This window comes from Homalodisca vitripennis, chromosome 6 (genome assembly GCF_021130785.1).
Source record: "Homalodisca vitripennis isolate AUS2020 chromosome 6, UT_GWSS_2.1, whole genome shotgun sequence".
NCBI lineage: Eukaryota > Metazoa > Arthropoda > Insecta > Hemiptera > Cicadellidae > Homalodisca > Homalodisca vitripennis.
Genome location: NC_060212.1, coordinates 146,051,593 through 146,066,018, shown reverse-complemented (window position 1 = coordinate 146,066,018; position 14,426 = coordinate 146,051,593). Strand labels below are relative to the sequence as shown.

The 14,426-nt window shown below is 32.8% G+C and overlaps 1 protein-coding gene across 10 annotated transcripts in view; it reads right to left on the bottom strand.

Annotated features, from left to right (window-relative positions):
- LOC124364989 (rho guanine nucleotide exchange factor 11-like) overlaps nucleotides 1–14,426 on the bottom strand; it is a 770,637-nt gene that overhangs the window by 610,355 nt on the left and 145,856 nt on the right. For all 10 annotated transcript variants that reach the window (XM_046820861.1, XM_046820851.1, XM_046820856.1 and 7 more), the window contains 6 exons: nucleotides 13,245–13,343; nucleotides 11,655–11,768; nucleotides 10,250–10,348; nucleotides 7,712–7,804; nucleotides 3,392–3,585; nucleotides 2,006–2,192 (listed from right to left, as the gene is read on the bottom strand). In XM_046820861.1, coding sequence (XP_046676817.1) covers nucleotides 2,006–2,192; nucleotides 3,392–3,585; nucleotides 7,712–7,804; nucleotides 10,250–10,348; nucleotides 11,655–11,768; nucleotides 13,245–13,343 — 786 coding nt within the window. The remainder of the gene's footprint in view (nucleotides 1–2,005; nucleotides 2,193–3,391; nucleotides 3,586–7,711; nucleotides 7,805–10,249; nucleotides 10,349–11,654; nucleotides 11,769–13,244; nucleotides 13,344–14,426) is intronic.

Sequence of the window (14,426 nt, the reverse complement as noted above, 5' to 3'; positions counted from 1 at the left end):
TTAAATTGGAGCTAAAAAGCTGGTTTAATGTAATAGTAGCCTATTAAACTTAAATTTTTCTCTAATAAAGATTAACTTGTAGTTGATTATGAAACAGGCCACAGACAGTTGGTTTTAGCTTACTCAATTATCTAATGATCATGTAATACAGTGATGTACCAAATGTTACATTATTGTAGTTCGATATGTTTATAGGCCAACTAATTATATATTACTGGTCATTGAAGGTCATGTAATGGAAAACTATAGGCGTACATTTTATACTTGGGAAGCCGAAGCCCCCCCCAAACCAAAATTCTGGGTGCGCCCCTGCTCTGGGGACAACAAAAGTGACCTGGACCTTTGCGTAAATAATTTTGCAAGCATTAGCATGACCCTCACCCACACACAACACATGCGTTAGTGTTAAGAATTAAGAATGTAGCTTAAATGTACTGGTTTTATATGTATGTAAATGTTGACTATTTCCAGGTCAATTCTTGGCCAACGCGTTGACAAATATAAACATAGAAAATAACATCAAGTTAAATATTATTAAAATCATGCTATTTTGCTAATATATGTTTCTAAATAATAAACAACTACAAAAACAAGTTTTACCAATCAGTATTTTCCGTATTGCTGATCAGTTGGTCCATGAATAGACACAGCATATTCATGACAAAGCGCCAAAACAACTATAGAAAATACAAGTTATAACCATAATGTTATTTGCTAAACTACAGTAGTTTGATAATTTGTTATTTATCTACATTTATCATAAAGAAAGTATAACAAAAACACATATTAACAATTTCTAATTTGTCTACAACTAATCAGAGTCATCAACAAATAGAGTTATTTGGATTAGAGATTCAGCTGAATGGCAGTTAATTCATGACCCCGGAATACAAAAATAATTAAGTTAATCAATTACTGGCTCTTAAATGTTTTGCATCTGCCTTAAGATAATTCAGAAATAGGGTCACATCATCACAATAACACAACTATTAAGTAAATAAATACACTAATTTAAGTTACAACGTGTTCGTTAGATTGTAGTCTTGGGCTATAAAAAACATGACACCTCAAACACTAAAGATTGGTTAGACGATTTGATTTGAACAGTTTGAATTGTCCAAACAATCGTAACGTGTGAGGAGAATTCGTTCAGATGAGCATTAGATCAGAAAATTGTTGGGGTTTCCCCCAGCCATCATCCAGCCAATGCTGCTCTGACAACGAAAACTGACGTGTGTGGAGAATTCAGCCGGCTCCAAAATCAAAACATAACCTCACTTTCTTTGTTTTAACCTATATAATCTGGTGACCAATCACAACGTGTATGAAGAGCAATTGTTCAGTGACCAAAATGAGATGACCGTTCAGCCAACTTTAATTAAACGGATCATTATATGTATGGTAGGGCTTAACACAACATAGGAGTTGTGCTAATTAAGATAAACACATCTACACTAGTGGAGGCAACCTTGAATTAACCTCAGCAATATAAGCACCCACACATCTTCATTTACAGGTTTAAGGATCACATTGTGTGAAATACAATGTTTGGGATTAATGAATCTGTGATTCAATGAGCTTTTAAATTATTTCTTGATTTCATAAGTTCTTGGAGACGAAAGATCGTATTTCCCAGTCCTACAGGGAGATTCCCAGCTTATTCCCGATGTGTTACATTCCCAGTGCACCACATTTCCGAGCAGGTTGCTACCCTGGAGTAAATAACTGTGCTGTCCGATACCGAAATTTTTCTTGCAAGGTATTTGTACTCAGGACAAGAAGCTGAAGAAACCTCATTGTACTTAGTCCTATAAGGGTCTCTTTGCAGCAATAACAGGATATTCAGTAATTGCAAGGTTGGGAATCCTGCCATAATCACATGTTACAAGTAAGGGTAGTGGGTAGTAATTCCAAAGTCACACTGCTTGTAGGGGAGACAATAAAAATTTAAAAGGAAAGGAAAAATTACAGAATGGAGCACTTTGAACAGATCATGACAACTTACCTTTCGTGTTTTGCCGGTAAGGAGCTTAGCCTTGAGACTTTTGTCTTTGGAGACATATGTGGGACAACGGTCTAGCATTGTGGTGAAGGCTTGACTTCGGACCCCAAACACCTTGCCCATGACAGTACCTAGAGCTGCTCCTGTAGTGAATTTGCGATCATCCACCACATCCTTCTCCAGCTCCTCCCTGGAACAACTGGAGTGTCAGCTACTGCAAAGCTCAGACAATATATATATTTAGCGGGATCACTAATAGTCTTAAACATTCAAAGAAAACTGAAAACACAACGTAGAACAACTAAAATGGTTTGAATCAATAGCCAGTGAACAAGGACGACTAGTGCTCATGCGCGGAACACCAATTGCAGCACTACGGCGGCAGTAGAATAAAACGGTACTTACTTTCTGAATAAGCCTCATAAAAATAGTTTTTTCTGTCTATATCTCACAGTATAAATTTTAAAAATGTATACAATATACATACACTTGGTGAATAAAGTTGTCAAACAGTTTAATACACATTTAAATAAAATAATTTGTAATATATCTAATAAACCATTTTTAATATTTTGTAGTTTACTAATTATTACTAATAGGCCTACCTTGAAAAAAGTTAAAGTTAACATTTATTCACTTATTTATGGTTCAATGTATATATGATTATTATCTGTATCTAATTTAATACAAAATTTTTATTTATCTATTTTACCTTTTATCTATACTAGAAGCAGAATAATTACAAAGCAAAGTATTAATTTATTCATGGAGTCAATATGGTTCCATAAATAAAAGAATGCTGTGATATGTTTATTTGAATTTTCACAGCTGTGCTTTCTACTTTATGTTTTATGTAAATGGTGACTGGGTACGATTTTTAGTTTTTTCTGGTATTTTATGGATGTATTAGGAAATCCAGTGTAGAGCTGCTACAGAAATTCACAACAACATGTTGGGTATTAACTATTAAGATATTTAGAAATCTAAGATATTCCCTACCAGATTTTTTCAGGGTAGTTGTTTTTTATGATTCCAATTGCTATTTTTTGTTGATTAACACTTTTATCAAGATTTTCTTTTTCTGTTGATACATACAGACTTATTCCAAATGAAACATGAGAGTGTATATTGTACAAAAATTCATTTACTAATACGACACCTGCCTGTGATGATAAATTTAAACCATTTTTAATTTATAAATCTATTTTTTTGCCTGGTGTGATCTTAGTAAAATTGTACTAAGTAAAATTGGAAAATACAAAAGGCAATAGTTGAAAAATAAAATATACAGAATTCAGGCAGTTTCCAAATTGTTATTAAACCAAATTGGTGCAAAAACAATCTTGCTAATCTAAATTTGGAGTTATTTAAAATTGAAACAAGACTCACATAAAAGGCTCCAGCTTGGGCAATAAGATGCTCTCCACAATTTTGATCTCCTTGCCTTTGTCATGAATACTCTCATCCAGGACAGTGTCTGGGGGCCCGAACAACGTGCCCAGGCCTGCTGTACGCTTCTGCTGGAAGTCTGCTAGTTGTTCTGTCAGGTCCTCCTTCGCTCGTACCCTCGCTTTCCAGAATACCTATCAGACCACCACCACATCAATCAGTCAATTTAGTTAACCATCAATAGGACTCTTTCTGGTTGATAGTTGGCAGATAATCATTGATTTAAAATATCACTATTTATTACCAAGGGCAAATAAACCCCTCATTACCTTCAATTGTGAGGTGAGGTAGTTCACCTCAAAAATCTATATGTCTCTAATATTTATCTACATATTTTACTGTGGTAGACCTGTTTCAGCTGACATCAGTACTGTCATGACAAAGTAAATCAAAGTTCTAGTATAAAGGCTGGTGCACACGGCAGCACACGGATGCTCCACAGATTACCAGATGTGCCAATCACACAAATCCATCTGTCTATATGTATATGTTTTGAAAATATCAGGGGGGATTTTTAGAATATACGTAAACAGATATTTTGTCTAGTTTATGTGCTAAACTCCATCTTGGCAGTTTGGTTTAATTTATAATTTTATTAGGTAAATTTTAATTAAACAGATTATCTAATAAATTTATACCATCAACTTTATTTCACACCCCAATGTGTAATCTCGGTGTAAGATCTTCATTATCATTTTTTGCATAATTTACTCAGGTTTTTGTAATTTGGAATTTTTGCTATTATTATAGCTTCTATCAATTACAATACTCTAAAATAGTAATCACAATTAAAAAAAACTTTTTACAAGTATACATTTTTTTCTTTATGAAACTCTTTAACTACATCACTTAAATCATTGACCCATGGAATACTTTTTGAAGAATTCCCATCACACTTTACATTTGACGCCATCTCATGATTACTGTGACAATCAGCGAAGCAGTTTGGATTCTGAACTAAGACAATAAAAAATAATCTTAAATTCATTAAGAGCAGAGATAGTATCGATATATTATTTACAATTACAAGCATTCAGAGAAACTTCTATTAGTCATTGATAATGATGGTTTTAAACTCTTCAGAATGTAAACAGCTCTGTCCATTATCCACTTGAACATTTTCTTCTTAAAAACCAGAGGGCCAAGGTTCTTGAGTTCTCTTGGTAACCTGTTGTAGAGCCTGGCACTTGCATAAAACGGTTATTTTAAAAATAGAGCAATTTAAAATCATCGTTATTGTCTTGATTATGGATATGATTGTTTCTCAAAAGATTTCCTTTTAAAGCCTGCTGAACTGCCACAGTGATGTAAATAGAAACCACTGTGATTACACTTAAGTTCTTAAAAGCTCTTTGTTTAAAGTTTGTTTTTGATGAAGGAAGGATTGTGAAGAAAACAGGACTTTTCTGGACATTTGCCGTTGTTCTGTTATACAAAAAATCAGTAACACAACGTTTCGAGATCTGCAATCTGACCTCTTCTTTAGGTAAATAACTAACATAACATATAATTCTTAAAAGCCTCTCTAAAACTGTCTTCAAAATTTAAGCTAGCCATGATTCATTTGCACTGCACTCTTTTGCAAAATTAGCACTCACTGTAGTTGGTGATGGATGACCTCTCACCCCAAAGAACTATTCCACAGCGAAGATGAGTCTTAAATAGTGCAAAGTAAGCTATTCTGGTAACTTCTAGAGTGCTAATAAGTTTGAGTCTCTATCAAACAAAAAGTGCTTTACCGAGTTTTGATCACAATACTCTACATGTTGATTCCTTGGGAGATAATTTGTCAATTGTACGACCCAAATGTTTTGCATAGGGTGCTCGTTTACGATCTAATAGCAAAACATTATGCCAAAAAATGACAGATCTGACCCAAAATATTTTTGCTGCAGTATGCGTTGGCCATGTAACGCACCACAAACACAAAATACATAGGCACCATAGTTGACTCCAAGATATCCTGGAAACCTCACATAGACAAACTCAGCAAGAAACTATGCTCAAGCCTCTACGTCACATGTAGCATCAAGCAAGTAAGCAGTTCAGAAGTGGCCAGCATTGCTTTACTTGAGTCCTAGATACGGCATTGCAATGTGGGGAGGAACATCGAAAACAAACTTATAAAACGTACTTATACAGCAAAAAAGAGCAGTTGGATGCCTGGCCAATCTAAACTACAGGGACAGCTGCTGAGAATCTTTCAAGAACCTAAAATTCCTCACAAGAGCTTTACTTTACATAAGAGAATTCATCATCCACACCACCACAAAAACCCAGCCAAGACACAGAGATAATCATCAGTACAACACCAGAAACTTCACCAATTTTACACTTCCACAACACCACATTAGTCTGTTTGAGCGGAAATTATCCTGTAAAGGTGCTCTCCACTTCAACAACCTACCAGAGCACCTCAAGAGAGAACAACCCAGACACTTAAAGAAGCAACTGACAACACTGCTCCTGGACGGACCGTTCTACTCGATCTAGCTTCAATAAAAGCAGTTGTAACTGACGCATTACTGCTCTCTATGAATATACCAATAAGGAATTGCCTTTTGTCTATTGACCAAAACATCCATCCGTCTGCTGCTATGTTTATCAGAGCCTAAACTGCAATCAAATGATACACTCCGATTCCGGTTTCTTGTCCTTCACAAAACAGTGTATATCTATTTGAGATTATGGCTTGTAACATCTTAGGAAAATGAAGTAAACTTAATTTATGAACATGCTTTGTAGATATTGTTGCAAAAGAAATTTTCTACACATTGCAAAATGTTTAACAAGTGATCAGAATATTCTAGGGTTCGTTGTGAAATACTAGGTTTCTGATTTCATATTCGACTTTCAGCATTAAGATATGATGTAGTCATACACCTAAAGCCTTGATATATTTATTGTAAAGCATTAAAACAAAAACTGAAAAATGACTCAATACACCTTTATAGTGAACAATTTATATTATTTTAAGCACCACATCTGATTCTGTTTTGCATGATAAGTGCATAGTGAATAGAAAATAGTACATGTGCTGTACAATGGGCTACTCTAAGCTAAAATTCCCTTCGCACTAATGATATTTGAGAGAACCAGAAATCTCAAGATAAATAAAGCAAATTTAACATGTTAATAGTATTAAAATTATTATTGTTAGTGATTTGTTAAAAAATAATAATCCTGTAATATATGAGCACTAAATCAAATTAATTGTGGATTAAATGTACAGTCAATACAGTGAAAACCAGATTAACTAATCACGGTCTGAAAATATTTGTCTCATACAAAGAAAGTGTATATAATTAAATGACCTTTCCATAGCGTAGGTACAGAGCGTAAAAGTAAATATAGTGTGAGAATACTTTTATGAGAAATTAATTTGTGTATAATACCTAACATATATAATTAGTCTATGATAACCAATTAACAATTGTAAATTGCGAGAATAAAATATTTTATTTCTGCACCGACTATTATAGGAAACACAAGGCCCATGGTTTTGGCTTGGTGTTAAAAAGTATTTATTAACTAAAACATTGTAATTAATTTTAATTCTAAACCAATAAAATAAATATATGTGACTACTTATTCTCTGCTGTTTAAAATATCTAACGAAATAAATGTATCAGATATAGTTACACAATTGTAATAGAACAATATTATTAGTAACATATAATCATAAACTCTTTTACTGGCAGTCTTTGTCTAGATTTTGTGGACTCCAAGATGATTTAACACTCTGGGCTATTGTCAATGAAAGAGAGAAAACAGAAGTTTTGATTATTTTTATTGTATAATTTGCATTACCCCTTTCCCAGCCAGTTGCCCCAAATCACCTTGATCTGCTTTATCATCTCTCCAATTTACGATGCTACCAGACAATTTTGACGAAATATTATGAAATACATAAATACTAGAATAATATGTCATTACACTGCAGATGCTACTTGGTTCACATATTTTCATGTAGAATGCAGAACTTGTTAGAGAGATAGGATAATATAGTACCCAGTTGTACCCTTCTTCCCCATGACTAACTACAAGACAACATCTCATTCGCCCCATTACGTTTGTGATCAAGATTTCCCTTTGTACATATTCAACTAAAAATATTCACTTGTCTGTGTACAAGTTCCAAATTGGTAATTGATTATTTATTTATCAATAAATTATTTTTAGTAACAAGACAATATTATTGTCATAAAGTTATTATGGGTTGAATCTGGAAAGGTTTATGTTCTATTCCAGGTTACTCACCTTCCTAAGAATCTCTTCTTTGCCGGACTCATTAAGCAAGACATCGTCAACTTCCCTGGCAATGTTTTCATCTACATTGGTAAGACGTAGAGGCTGAAAAAATACATACTGAATCAATCAATAAACACTTTATATATAATTTACTCATTACTGAGAAAAGTACTGTCTATTCCAATTTTATTTGTTTTCACCTAAAAAATTCAATGTTTTAAAACTAAAAATATTACTTGAATGCAATTGCAAATATTACTCTATTTTTTAATATATTTTCCCAAATGATATTTAGAGTTTAGTGAGATGAAACAAATCAAACATTTAAAAAAATATGTACCTCTTTTACAACAAAATTTTAAATTATTAAAAGGAATATGAGAATTTGTCAAAACACTATAGTCACTGAGAAAATAATAAACCCCCTAAGCCATTAAAGCCCATTGTAAAACCAATTCATATCATTATTATCCTTCAATATAACTCAATAAATTGTAAAAGCTAATTACATATAACATGGTAATTATAGTAAATATAGATCTTTAGTGCTTTGATGTAAGGTACAATATCATTTTATATTAAAGCACAGGTATCACTGTAAGATGATTTTATGTACTCGTATAACAGTTGATGAATGTAGTATTACATTTGCAGAGCATATTATTCATGGGTTTTGGATATTTTGTAATTAAACACATAATCCAAACATCTGGATTATAAAAATAATCATACTTTATGCAATTTAACAATAATTTCCATATAGCAACTATTTCTCCTAATATAACAATTAGCACAAAATCCAGGCTATTTGGGGATCATGAAATATTAAAGAAAAAAGAAAGTCTACAGTAGAACTCATTCTTTTTGTTTTGTGGTTGTTGGTAAAGAGTTTTGTTACCCAACGAGATCAAAACTTGAGGTAGCCTAGTTTTTCTCTCACTAACTCATGAAAAAGGCTCCGAGAATTTCAGAAAAATTATTGGAAATTGTTCACTGAGGTTCTCACAAACTTTTCATTTCACTTTGTTCAATAGGTTAATGAGAAGACCTACCACTCCTTTCTTAACCCACGTCACGCAGCGGCCGGGCCTAACGATAACGGGATGACGAGCTCAGGTTGCAAAAGAGGTCTGCTTTTAAGTTTCCCTCCAAATAGTTCTAGTAATGTCTGATAGATCGGACGATCGTCTTCACTAGTCAACTAAGAGTGTTTAACAACGGTCTACGTTTAGAGTTTTCAAAAGTTTTATAAATATCCTACAGATCGCAGTTGTATGTCGAAGTTGAAAAATCATTTATATGAGTTTACTATCTGCTTTTTAGCGCTTCTGATTGGGTGTTTTCCACAGTTGTTCTTATAATATTTTTGAGGTTAGTGACACAGAACTAAACGCCGCAGAAGTACATGTTGGCGGGATTAGTCTAGACAATGGCCCGGATGTTGTAATCGCTTCGCCCGAGCCGCTTTATTTAGACTATGATTCAGAAATCATCCCTGCCACCCCAGAACCTTGCTTGCATATTATCGTTCCTACATCACGGATACCCCAGCAGACCCATGTCCCATCTGAACGAATACCTTCACAGCTGAATTTTCTAGTATACAATAGCGAGCGATACAATGTGGCGCACCATTGCTGTTCGTTCAGCCGCTAACCGTAAATTAATTCGTGCCCGCGCGCCAAAACAATACGATCCGCAATGGGTTAACACTGTGAGTGTTGTTCTTATATTTTTACGAGATTGCATCTTTTTATGAAATACATCTTCACTTATAATATTTTGGCCATGAACCACACACAATTAACTATGAAACTCAGGTTTTAAGTGATATGTTGGCCAAAGAATAATATTTTTACACCACACACATCACACTTGGTAGGATTTTTTATTACGGCACTCGTATTTTGAGGTTTTAACTGAATAACGTGAGTGAAATACAATGCTACGCCTTACACAGTAAGAAGCATACAGACCAATGTACACACTGATGTCAACATGACCTTTTTATCCATACTTCTCATGCTATCCATAAATGGTGGTTACTTTCTGGATTACCATTAGGTAAAAATATTGAATATTTGAAGACAGTACAAATGCAACCCACAACATATAAATCCAAATCATGTAACAATTTTAAAAGAATCTGTCTTTTTTGGAACTGCAGCTACAGCAAAACAATAAAAAGAAAATATGCTACTATGCCCAGATTTTCTAAACAAAAATATCTTGCATAAAAAAATTACAATTGCAACCCAAAATGTTGATGTACTATAGACAAAATTTAACGGAAAACACATTTCCTTCACCCCACCAAATCCGAAAGAGTAAAAATATCTGAACATGGACTCATGTATGTATTTCGATTATTAGAGCAAAGTTGACTTGCTATAATTGCCCTTGAGAAAGGATCAAATATCCTTTTGTATGTTTCCAATGTTTCACTGATGTTAGACTAAGTCTTATTTGTGACCATTTTCAAATTTAAAACAATTTTAAACAAATTAAATGAAAACTAATTCTAATAACAATTCATATTTCACTTACTGCACCAGGTACGAGGAAGCTTGAATGTATTTCATAAGCCCACTTCTTCATTTCCTTCGCATTCCCTACCTTGTAGAGGTCTGTTACCAAGTAAAACAACTGGAACAGAAAAAAGTAGAACATGTATGACAAGCAATATAAAATAATACTAAACAATACTATTGAACATTGATATGAAAAATAAGAAAATAGTTGTCGACCCTTCAATTTCTTCAGAAACAGAACAAAAGTATTTGTTACAGTACTTATTTTCAAACCATTTTTGTTATTTTCAGCACAAAGAAACACAACAAATGAATTAGAATAAAATTGCTGTAAAAGTAAAAATTAGATTATGTTGGTTCATTATTACAAAATCAATATGTATTTAAATGGTATCCAATACACTAAAGCTTTTTCTGCTTTGTATTCTTGGTGGAAGTGAGTAGGTTTTAATGGAAAAGACATTTTTTATACTTCCACATTAAATTTATTTAAAAAGCGCTTTCGCCGGTTAAGGCATCATCAGTTTGATATTGTTTACAGAAAAAACATATGTGTAAAATAGAATAAACATATGATAAAATAGAATAAAATTTAAAACTAACTGTAAAGACCAAAAACTAATAAATTATAAAAGAATTATGTAGAAAAATATGTAGAGTTTGTTTAGAATGTCTATGTCACCGACATTTTTATGACTTCTTCAGGTGGACGTACACTCCATCACACGTCAAGTCTGTGACAGTGTCAGAATTCAATCGCTGCACTGAGCAAAAGGTGAAATATAGCTAAAATAAAAATTAAATTGATATCAAATAAACAAATATGTATTTAGATATCATGAATAATGATTTAGGGACCCCTAATACCTATATAAAGCTTTGTAAATCATACAACTATTCAAACTAACTTTTGAGTATATTGAATATTTTTCAAAGTGGTAAAAGGAGAGGAGGGTATTAACTGTGTGTGTATCGCAATAGACAAGACGATTAACGAAACTAAAATTATACGTATCTCAACAAAATTAGATTCCCATTATTTTAGATTTGAGATTTTTAGTTTTCAATAGCAGGACGTTTCTTTGCAAGAGGATTTGATAGGTGGATAACCACGATGACAAGTGCCTGAACAATGGTGGCACATTAACTTTTCTGTGTTTTGTATTACAAATGATACTTACTTTTTAGACCCAAATGGACCAGCTTTACACAATTAAACAATGGAAGTAATACTGAATGTTATACAACTACCCTTAGTCTTTGTATACTTTGGTTTCATGCTGTTATTTCTCCCATAAATTAACCCATTGACTGTATCTAAATATTGGACATTGTGACTTGTAATTAATTCTTCAAATTTTTTCATGTGACACTGTCAGCCTATGAGCAAGCAGTGTTGTCATGGCTGGGTGTTAACTTACCAGACTGGAGGGTTCACTGTTGGAGATGACGTAGTTCATGAAGACAGCGAGGTGGGCGTGGTGGTTCCACAAGCGAGACAGGCTCTTGAAGGGCCCATGGTCTTCTTGCTGGCTCTGACATTAACAAACATTTTGATAATAGGTTGAATTCCAACTCGATATTAACCTTAAACGAATTCTGACAAATCAGCCCAATGTGCATATCATTCAAACCGCTGTAAAGTGTTATACAAGCCAAGGGCAACCTTTTGTCAATTCCACGGGATCTAAAAGTTATGAAAATTGTTAATTGTTTTATAAGCCAATTGTATGATACGGTTATGAAGTATTTTTTTCAAACACAAGACATAATGTTTGGATCATACTCAACTGGGTTATACACTTTTTTATTTGTGTTAGCAATTTCTGCCCAGTCTGCATTACGTTTCAAGCTTGTCTTGTTATACATTTTCAAATTAAATCTGTTCATAATATTGTTTTTACCACCACTTTCTGTGGCAGTGTGTTTTATAGTTCGCAAATTCTTTTTCACAGTTATATATACTTAAAAGTGTAGTGAAAAAGACTGTGTACCACAGAACGATACCAGTTATTTTATGGTTGTAAAGGTGGAGAAGAGATTAAATTTATAGTTTAGTTAAGGCACAGAGTTTCTGTACTTGGTGTAATAAAATTTATCATACATTTTTTGACATATGGGATCCAGACAAGCCGTTTTAATAAAATTATTTATTCTACACTAAATTACAATTATCAAACACTTGCGTGTCTGTTGTAACACGTAACTTCGGGAAAGTTATCCAATCCTATTATTCTTTTAAATCATTCATTATAAATATTAAAGTTTAAAAAAAGGCATAAATAATTATATAAATCTTCTAAATGTGTGATTATTCTCAGATCAATAGTATAGATACCCGAGTTTGAACGTAAACCACAATTTAACTAGTAAAGCTACAATAACAGAAGTTACATTAAAATTTACCATGTCTATTTCTGTATTTAGACATACAAAGTAAATAATTTACAAACAACAACACTCATTTATTATATCGATAATAATAAAAAAATAAAGGTTTGTTTGTGCTTTTCAACCAAACTGAAACTTAGAAAATTCATCACTCCGAAATTTGTTATCTAATTTAGACCAAATTTATAAGGAAGAATTTGTAATCATGTGCACTGTTTTTAAGTATGTAATTTTAGAACTATATGAAAAAAATTGTAAGTAAATTACCATCTTAACTTTTATTTAAAATCAAGATGGTATAAAGGTTAAGTTAACAGATTTATTATGGTTACATTATGGAAGTCTTAAGGCCATTATCTCGAGCATGTAACCTTTTGAATCACTATCTAAAATGTTTAATTTATAACATAGATTTAATTGAGCAGGTTTTGTTAATTTATTGCGAACGGCAGGAACAGGAATTCGTTTTTTACATGCAAACCACCAGAATCATTACCAATCATTAATTTTGTAAGAGGCAAACGTTTAATAATAAAATATTTTTGGTACTTTTCATAAACCAGGTAGGTAAATTTGAACTTTTAAAACTACCAGTTACAATTTTATTTGTGACAACTCACCATTTCCTGATCAGACATTTCATCATCCTCCATTGAGATTATCGGAGGCTGAGGACTTCCTGGGAGTCCAGGGTTAGGGGGTATCTCTCCTGGAGGTGGCTATAAAAGATAACAATTAATCTTTTGTATTATTATATTTTATAATTAATTTGGCTTAATTTTATTATTTATCACAAATTTATTTTGAGAGAACAATATGTTAAAAAAACCTTGCCTCTGCAAGTGACTCCATGCCATCCATTCAAAATAAAATTCAGTAAATAAGCTCTATTGCCAGTTATGAACATTTGTGTAATAATTTGAAAATACAGACTCTTTAAAGTAATTGTTTAACAAGTAACATAACTTTTTTTATCAATTACAACCCTGGAACTGGCTAAGTCTTGATTTGAAAAGCATTACACATCATCTACTTCGTCATTTTTCAAACAATTTTGGTTCAAATAAAAGACATCATTGTAATTTTCAGACTCTGTACATTCTTTTTATGTATTCACTTTTATACATAAAACGTTTCTTTGTATTGTTAATGACCGCTAAAAGCTAATGATGCCGGATGTGCTGTGCAATCTAGACAACTCTTGTTGTTTGAATCAGCTTTCTATTTGATTTGATTGATTCAGATTTGAATCACTCTATTTTGTATAGTTTTGCATTTTGTTCTGTTTATTTATATTTTTTTTTTCTTACTATACGAATTGAAAATGGATTTTGATTTACTTTCCAGTGACATATGCGGTTTATTAGTCAATGGTAGTATTATTTCTAATAATGAAAATAATGTTTCTGCTTAAAATTTCCCTCCTGAACTTTCATTAAAAGATATTTTGCATGTTAATGATTATTATATTCCTTACAGTCAGGAATTATCATCCAGTGATATTGAAAACGATATTACGAATCCTGTACAAGTTCGTGACCAAGAAAATACTACAAGAAGAACTGAGATATGCCTACAGGGTCTGTATAATAAGTAACCGGACTGACTTCAGGAAATTTTTTATTGGCAAAATATGTACAATTTTTCTTTAGAAATCTTCAAAGTAGTCCCCATTGGAGTCGATAACACGCTGATACCGTATTTTCCAATCCCTGAACGCTCCCTGGAAGTCGGCAACCTCGATGTTGTCTAGAGCCCCCGTCGTAGCACGTTGAACGTTTTCCAGAGTCCCGAACCGCATC